Below are 9,292 nucleotides of genomic sequence, written 5' to 3'. Positions count from 1 at the left end.
TAGCCATTTTAAAATGGAAAAAACCATAGTGGGAGTTTAAGCAGAAACCTTCGATACTAATCTGCATGTAACTAACTTAAATGCTAATAATAATGCTACACTAAGGACATTTAAATAAATAATGATCACAGCGGAAAAGTCTCAAACTGACTCTCTGACACTGAATGTAGAATTTGTTTCGATTGAAATAGTTTGTTTAGGCACAAAAAGGACAACTATTGTGGTTAGCCTGGACAAATGAAGAATGCTTCGGGTTTTTATCGGCCACAGTTTAAGTAAATAAAAGTGTACTTAAGTAATACATATTCGTAGCAGGAATTCATGAAAGCTTTTTGGACCTACATTTACTAAAAACAACAAAAACTGGCTAAAACTATCAGAATAAAGCAGGTTCCTCTTCTCCACAGAAGCTGTTCTACTCTAACTTGTTGGGAACGACACTATAGTATTAATTATTTATTTATTATAGCTATAAAAAATGGTGCTAAAGTGCAACAGAGAGACAAAGCGGTCTATTTTTAGTCATTTAAATAAAAGCTTTCTCTACTGTTTTCCATGAAAATAAAATAAGCAGAAAAAAATCTGATGCTGAAGGTCAAACCAGGAATGGGAAGAAGGTAAAAACATAATTGGAAAACACAGACTTTCCAATGCAAGTCCAACCCTTTCAAACTGCTTTCTCTGATTATATTTGGCTCAAGATTTTTGACTTGTGCGTGTAAATCTAAAAACGGGAAACAAATCATCAGGGCTTGTAATGTGTGAAGCCATCGACAATGTCGGCGTAAATGTGCCTTTGTTCCGTCAGGGTTATTTTCCAAAGTTGATCTGGAAAACCAAATCTATGGAGACTCACCGGAAAAGGCGAAAGGACGGGTCCAGTCTGACCGCAGTTCTTTTGCACATGTGGTGGATCAGAACCACTGTTCTCAGACATGCAGAGCAGAGTCTGAAAGGAGCTTTCCTGTCAGCGGGTGAAGCAGGTGGAGTTTTTACAACAAACACCGACATTTGGACGGTTTTGGGGATTTGAAATGCGACATTTTAAGACAACGCCTCCCACCACTAAATGCTCAAGCTCCTCATTGTTTCCAACAGCTGTTCGAGAATAAAGTCATTGTAGATAAAGGCCTGGGAGAGCAGGTCATCTGATCTGCTACTTGTGGAGACGTTGCTGTGAGAACAAAATGATAGAACGCATTTTAACAATGCAAGCCTTTAAATACGTTTGCAAAAGAAATTAGAGGGAGAAACACCAGTGACAATGCACGGAAAACCTCCCATTTAGGTTAAAAAAGAGAGAACGAAACCGGCTGTTAGGCCTCACAACTCCCTCACAGATAAAACACTTATGGGCATTGAAAGTTTGTTATAACTAAACATGAAAAGACCTTAAAGTTTGGAAGAGTCTCAGCATCTAACATCAAACGTCTCAGGACACATCATCAGAATCAAGGAGAATTTTTAACAGCCTCAGGGAAATTCAGATTTAATCAGGCGCTCAGGCTAAATGCTGGGTTTTGTAATGTTTTACTTCTGCCTGGTTTCCCAAACTGAAGAAACTCTGACCATCAACCAGAGGTGGCTCTTATGGATCAAAACCGGTTTCTTTTTCCATCACTTCCCTCCTTTTTACCCCTGCCAATGTCTCTATCGAGTCCGTCTGCCTCCTTAGGGCTTTTGTTGGCCGAGTAACAAAGAGTGAATATGAGAACAGCGTGCCACTGTGTGTAATTATAAGGCAAGTTTTGCCACTATGATAATGAGGGTGATGTTTTGAGTTTCCTTACTTTTTTTGCTAGGGGGACCAAGGCAGCTTCTCCATTTTCTGTCAGGTTAGTCAGCATTTGTTTTTTTTAAAGCCATTCAAATCTTTTTTTTTTTAGATAACCTGTTCTTTCAAAGTGTTTCTTTTTATAGGTGTAAAGCAATTTACTCCTGCCCACCATGTTTGCCCTTTCATCTGTTTGCAGCTCTCTGTGGACCGGGCGTGGAGAGGACGTCCCTCCAAGAACCTGCTGATGAGTTCAATCCTCATGCAGGCGGCCCACACACCTTTACATTTCAACATGCGCGGTGAGACGTTCGCTTTCAGCTCTAAGGTTTTTCCTCACCAACATAACAGCTCAGCGAGCGTGAGTTTGAATCCTAATATTAGAAACGGCATTCTAATGAATTCACGGCCTCATACCTCTGTGCCCTCGCTCACACATACCGACCGCCCTGCATATCAATGCGGCTCCTCCGGCAGCGCTCCGTCTCCCCACGGCTTTTCCCTTTCATCACCGAAAGATAAAGGTCTGTAAATTACAATATGGTGACTCGGTGACACAATGAAATCCGAACACTGATGTCCTCTTTTCCCTTTTTTAATTGATGTGTGCCGTGTTAGTCCCTTGACTTCCTGTTTTGCTCTCACAAAGACACATATCTGGCCCTTTTTATCTCATGCTTTCCCGTTGAGCTTTTGTTTTCTGTTAAATAAAATTGTAATGAAAATCTAAAGTGGATTTCTGTGGCAGTGTAGAAACAAGAGTTTGTATCATATTTTACAAAAATTTTGCTTGGATTTTTTCACAGTGTACATCTTGTTTGAATAATAAACGTAATGAGGAAATGACACATCCCATTCTTTTTGCAAAACCATTTCCTGCTCTACTTTGAATTCCAATTTAGCTGCTTGAAAAAAAGAAAAGAAAAAAAAAAAAAAAAACTCACCATCTGGCTGCCTGGCTGACTACATTTCCCAGAGTTCTCAGGTTAAAGGTCAAATTCTGCAGGTTTGAAATCCTTTAGTGGAAACTGTTTTCTCCTCCTTTGGAGTTTCTACTCAGAACAAAACTCCAAATGATCCAAGTTAACTAGAGGAGGTAAATGTGTGATGAAAACTGTGGACAATCATTTCCCACTCTGGGTGAAGTCGTTTTCTGCACAAACATTAAATCAAACAGAAGAAAAAATTAGTTCTGGCTTAACAGCAACTGCAAAAATATACTTTGTGAAATATGTCATACTGATATTTCTTTTTCTTTTCTCTTATTTTTGTATCAAACAGAACCCTAAGTGCAGACTGCATGTGTTCAACTTATGGCAAATCAAATGTTCAAAAATAATAAAAGTTTGAAAAATTGATCCAATTTTCAGCAGATCATGAATGCATCTCATCAGACGACAACTTTTCTTGTTTCCCCAGAAAAACAAACGGCAGTCATTTTATGGTTTAGCTTTGCAAACATCAAATAGACAAAATAATGTTTTGTCTGTTCAAGCCGCAGATCTATTCCTTTTTTATCCCAACAGTTCTGACCTCAGAGTTGCTTTGTGTTTCTTTGCTTAGAGCTCCGGTTATGTCCTTTGCAGCCACATGACAGGTGTGATAACATCCCAAAGCAGCTCTGACTTTCCCGCCATTAACTCCAAAAAACCGGCGTGCAGCCGGCGTGCAGTCCTCCAGAGAAACGTGTACCCAGAATGCACGAGTGTTCTGGTTAGTCTTTTCTCTACAGTACAGATGTGGTTTCATTGATTTAGTCATTTTTCCATTTCTGTTTGTACTTTCTGAAATGAGAAGCAGCTTCTGTTTATATCTGTGGCTTGCAGCACAAACGGCAACCTTGATAGCTGTTGGTTGGGATAACTTCTACGGAGTGTCAACGTCAGCTAAAGGGCATCAGAAGAAGGTTCCCGACTTCTTTCTGGACTTCTGAAGGTGTTACCTTTCCGAGGTGGGAAACAGAAGGGAGTTGCAGACGGTCACGCTCTTCTGTTAGTCCTGTTTATAACATATATGAAGGTATTTGTTCACTCAATAGGCAGGAGCTCACAGACGGCCGTACCACGTGCTTCAGCGCCTGATCTGACTTAAGCGTGTACCACGTTCAAGACGGCCACGCCTGGACTCTGTCACCTTGGGTGATGCTTCGTTCAGCACTAACCTGTAATTCATTCTAAGGTATCCATTACCACTGGTCCTTTGAATTCCATTCATAGTTTTTCAGGCCATATTTTGGACGGAGACTGAAAGAATAAAGGAGGAAAGTCACAGTATGCCTTCACAGATGAGGATGACGTGGCAGCACTGTGAGTAGAGGTCAGGGTGAAGAGCAGAGCTGTGGGAGTCTGCAAAGAGTTTGTACAGCCTAGAAAAAAAACAAGCTGGAAATGGATCCACATTTTTGAAACTCAACTCCATCCTCCAAATTTCAATAATGAATAGGTTTTAGAAGAATAAAGAGATGCAGGGCTGTGTTTGAATTAGGGATTGGCCTGTTCAGAGAAAAAAAAATGTTCTTAGGTGAAAAATAAAAAGTTATAGAGGATTTTAAAACCGTAGAACAGTGAGATCTTCCGATGCTACCAAACAAAGACTTTTTGGGGGTGCTGAAGGATGTTTTCTCTTTCAAAACTGTCGATTCTTGTCTCAAACCAAATGCACAGTTCTGAAATGTGCAGAGTTAACCTCCAGAACCAAAGGATGACTGGACACTTTCAACAACGACTAAAAAATGTGTGAGGTACAATCACAGTAAGAGAACTGAGGAGAGCTCATTTGAGAGGATTCTAATAAATACCACAATTAGGAAGAATAGGAGGGGTCACTGAATGTAGTCCCTGCTGGGCTGTTGTACCCCCATCCTCCCGTTCCATCAAGTCCAGGGCAGCGCCATTTCACTTTCCAGTTTAGTGTTTGAGCTTGAACAGTCTAGAAGGGCTTCTAAAGAAGACCGTCCGCATTGAATCTGCTGTTGGAGCAACAATGTTCCATGGTAGTGTTTATCTTAAGTCCCATCCTCCTTATTCCCACCCTAGTCTCAGAAGACAGAAGTCTAGACCAGCAGAAGCTAAACACAAAGAGGGGCTCTTCCAGACCCAGGTTGACCTGTTGCTGCTTTAGGGAGTGGACACAGGGTGACATCCAGACTGGTTTAGGTTTCCACACAGGTCCAGGATTACAGACTGGGCTGGAATCACAGGTTAGAAGGCAGAGCCAGTGATGGCGTTGAGCTGCTTCATCAGCCCCTCTAGACTGGCCATCTGTTCTGAGAGGTCATCCTGCTCGTAAACCTGAAAAACAAGGAAATGTGGGCCGTCAGTTCATTCATTAAATGCATGGAGAAACATAGCTGCTTCCCCACATGAAGTCAAATTTAACAACGTTAGTGCTCCGACCAAATGCTCATGGGACCGCCAGCTTTTCTCATTAAGCTTTAATTTCTGCCTTTATGTGAATAATAGGACAGCATAGCATGGGCAATCAAGAAAACACATTTGTACTAATATTCTAAAGAAAAGCAGCAGTTTTATCCATTACAAGATAGTTCTGAAGGACTAAAGACGATTCTACAAATACCAAAGGTTAGTAAAATGTTATTAAAGAGTTGAAAGAAGAATCATTTCATCAACTATAAAGATATCAGAAATCCAAAAGTAGGAGGATACAAACTGAGGAGATGTAGAAACTTCTAAATCAGCCCAGTGGGCAGCGTAGGGAGCTAACAGGCTGTGCTGTCCACCAGGCGGCTGGCTGGCATAGTGAGCCGGCCCACTGAGTGCCAACCTAAGTCAATGTGGGCAAACACAGGTGAAGCCCCCACAGAAACCGCGGACAAACCCATCCGGGACCAAATATTTCTTCCCACTTTCAAGTCATTTGGGGCCCACTTGGCCTTGCTGGGCGGGGAAATTATCAAGAACCACAAAGAAAAGTTTCTGTGTGTCGGTGTGTGGCACCAAACTTTAGATTAATGAGCTCAATGTTCAAATATCCAAATATTCAAGAAAATGTAGAAAGAAACTCTGATTTCAGGATATGAAGATAAGAGAAGTTAAGGATCAACAGGTGATTGAATAATTCCAAACACGTGTGAACTTGATGGTGGTAAAATAATAAAAGATCTCTTAATAAAAACCAATGAGTTTTACATTGTAATGTTCAATAATGATTACTGAAATGTTTTCATTACAACCAACTAATCAATTACAGAAAGTGGAGGTTCTCTGAACCAAAACAGGGGAAATGAGGAAAGATGAAGACTTCAGAGCTGTTCTTTTATTTACGCCCCCTAATGTCGTTGTTTAAAGTTCATTTAATTCAAGACCATATCCAATGGATTTTTTGTTTCTTTACTATGAGCTCTTTAATGTAAAATCTCTTGGTTAGCCAAACTCTGGTACTTTTATTGTGAGATCCTTCAAAGCAGCCCTGTGCGGCCAAATGGCAGCATGATGTACATGTGCACACGGTTCTGACTGTCTGCAGCTAAACTGAGCGTGACTTTAAATCCCAATGTAAACATGTAAGCGCTTAAAAATTGTCTTTGTGTGTGAACGATGATACAAAAAAAGAAGTTTAGCCTCAAATGACAAAAAAAGGAAAGAAATGTGCGTTTGTTGATTATTTTGTATCGCAAAGGAAAACCATTTAAAGCAAAAGCAAATTGTAATTGATCCCACAAAGGAGAAATTACCTTTTTTACCACAGCTCTATTAAAAAAGCAGAAAGATAGCACTTCATATACAGTTAATAATAACAACAATAATGATTGACCAGGCATTGTGGAGTTGATCTACCAAACACAAATTGTGTTTACTGTACATTCAAAGATCTAAGAACACGTTTGTCTCCTTAATTTGGAAATCCTTTTTTACTCTTTATGACAAGGTAAATAGACACATTTTTATAATTTAAAGAAAAATGGAACAGTCTGCAGCTGCTTTAGGGAATTGCAAATGTTCATATTTAGGTTGTCGCCTCTAAAAACTGATTACAAAACACCAGTTTGGGCTCCTTTCTATGCAGAACAGGGCACTTTCAGATAAATGCCATCTCCAGTTTTTGTCGCTGGTTAAGCACAGAGGACACTGCAGCACAGACTTTCCAAAGTGGAGTTGAAATTAAAAGTGGCTTTTTGTTGACTGTGCTGGCCAATCTACCACGGCAGGGAGCTGGAATGGGATCAAGCGGAAGCGGCGTTCACACGGCTTCCCTTAAATGGTCACAATCAAAGGTAGAACGATCATTGGCACATCTCACTTCTATAAGTCTTTTTGGTGATCAGAATTCAGAAGGCGGACTGGCTGTATGTTACTCTCTGATTATGGGTAATGGTGCATTCTGTCCAGTACACGCTGTCTCCTTTGAGCACGCCAACTTAAGTACTGCTAACTATATGTGTGAGAGTAAGTGACAGTCAAGTGCACATCTTTCACAACCCAACTATTCTGGAGAGCAACATTGAGTGCGGCTTTCATGCACAGTTTGTCCTTGGAGTTGTAAAAAACATATTCAGTAGTCTCCTCAGAATGCTGCGAGAAGCCAGTCCAGGCCTACAGCACTCCCGCTTAGATTGAAGGTTTTGTTACACAGCAATTTCTTCAAATGGGTGCAGATGTAGTGTGGATGGTGCCTGAGCCTCTGATATAAGCATTCCACATATAGTAAGCGGACTGGTCTTTCAATAAGGGCTTTTATTCATTAGGGCGCTTAAAGTGATGAGGCCTGCTGCATGAGATCAATCAAAAATGTCATGTTGGTGTTAAAAGTTACAAATATTTACAAAAGTTGTCAAAAACAAGCTTTAATATACATAAATATAATTTTAACTGATAGATGAAACATCCATCCATCCATCCTTTTTTAACCTGCTGGATCCCTTTCGGGGTCAGGGAGTGACCAGAGCCTGCCCTGGCTACTGCTGGGCAAAGGCGGGCTACACTCTGGACTCCACACACTCACAGTCACACATAAGGGCGTGCCACAATACCGCTATTTACATTTTGTGCATGTTGCACAGAGGAAAGTTGGTCATACGTGAATATACGTTGAAAAAGTCATAAAACTTGTGGTTCTTTAGGTGAACACGGACACCTCGCTTCATTAAATTTCTTCACTTTAACATTCAGATAAAATGACATTGCTTCAGCACCACGGTCAGCTCCCTCGGCCAGCACTCGCGATGCTTTGTTTTCATTAAACAGTGGCATTCCCCTGATCCGCACCAGTTCTAAGTAAGCTGCTTGGTGCCATACAAGGCAGGGAGGGGGGCTGCCACAGAGACGGGGGGACCTCAGTTGAGAGGTGTAGCTGGGGACATCTGCAAGAGGGGCCAGGCGTGCTTTCAGAGTCGCATGTGCCTTACCCGGCCCCTCAAGAGACCTCGACGAACGATGAACACAAGAAAAACGTATGAATGACGTAGATCCTGCATGTATCACGAAAGACCGACATTTCATATGTGGCAAATGAGCTAAATGTATGTAGAGACTGTGTGACAAGGCCTAGAAGTGATCCATTAACAGGTGCGGCATATTTCTGGACTGTGGGAGGAAGCCGAAGTCTCTGGAGAAAATCCAAACATCCATGGGGAGAACAGGCGACCTCCGCACAGAAACGTCACGGCTGGGATTTGAACCAGGCCTTCATGCTGTGAGGCGAAAGTGCTAACCACTACACCACCATGCAGCCCACAACTGAAAAAGTCAGAGTACAAAAAAGTAATCAGAAAAAAAAGTGTTGGATTTACACAAAAGTGAACATTTCTTTCTATTCTAACCTTTAAGATGACAACCACTTCCGATTTTCAGATTCCGATATTGTAGAACTGAATGGATTTAACTGTTTAGACTCATCTCTCCTCTTGACTGATTAATACTATTAAAGTTCAACAGTCTCAGTTTATACCCAAATGTCTCAGAGAAAAGAACACACAGAACTATATTTGTAAAATAAATGTATGATTAGTATTGTCTAGTAATTAAAAAAACACAATCTGGAAAATCCTACATTCATTGTGTTGCTACAGCCTCCTGTCTTCTGAACGACTAAACCTTTGAGAGGAATTTGAAAACTATCGATCCACATGGGAAAAGTCCGATATCAGTCCGGTCCGGGTGAAGCTTTTAGTCGGAGCTGACAGTCATGCGGGCAAAACCTTTGACTGGTTTCTGCCTCAGGACAGCTCAACACATCCTCTAGGCGAACATGGATTTCTGCATTGCCTCTGTTAAAAACATCAGCGGTGATCAATCGAGTCAGAGCACCAACAGCTCATCTCCATCCACCAGCTCCAACCAGTCCACTAGTTAAACTGATTTGACAGGAAAAGCTCAGCTCGGATTTTCATTCCATTTCAAAAGACTTTAAAATGTTTTGATCGGTTATTTGATTTATAAATTTAATTTTAAAGTCTTTTTCTTTTACATTGGCGTTTCTTATACAAACTAAAACTTCAAGCGTTGAAACTCTGCCAAACACAGCTTACCAAACATTTGCTGTTGTGTGGCTCTGAAAGCA

The 9,292-nt window shown here is 41.0% G+C and overlaps 1 protein-coding gene across 4 annotated transcripts in view; it reads right to left on the bottom strand.

Moving 5' to 3' along the window:
* Positions 1 to 329: 329 nt before the first annotated feature.
* Positions 330 to 9,292, bottom strand: part of dcc (DCC netrin 1 receptor) — a 277,076-nt gene continuing 268,113 nt past the window's right edge. For all 4 annotated transcript variants that reach the window (XM_078955556.1, XM_078955557.1, XM_011482137.4 and 1 more), the window contains exon 29: positions 330 to 5,064. In XM_078955556.1, coding sequence (XP_078811682.1) covers positions 4,975 to 5,064 — 90 coding nt within the window. In that variant the 3' untranslated portion in view covers positions 330 to 4,974. The remainder of the gene's footprint in view (positions 5,065 to 9,292) is intronic.

This window comes from Oryzias latipes, chromosome 12, assembly GCF_053564925.1.
Source record: "Oryzias latipes strain Hd-rR chromosome 12, Olatipes_Hd-rR_3.1".
Classification (NCBI taxonomy): domain Eukaryota; kingdom Metazoa; phylum Chordata; class Actinopteri; order Beloniformes; family Adrianichthyidae; genus Oryzias; species Oryzias latipes.
Note: the sequence above shows the minus strand (reverse complement) of the source record. Positions and strands in the feature narration are given on the sequence as shown.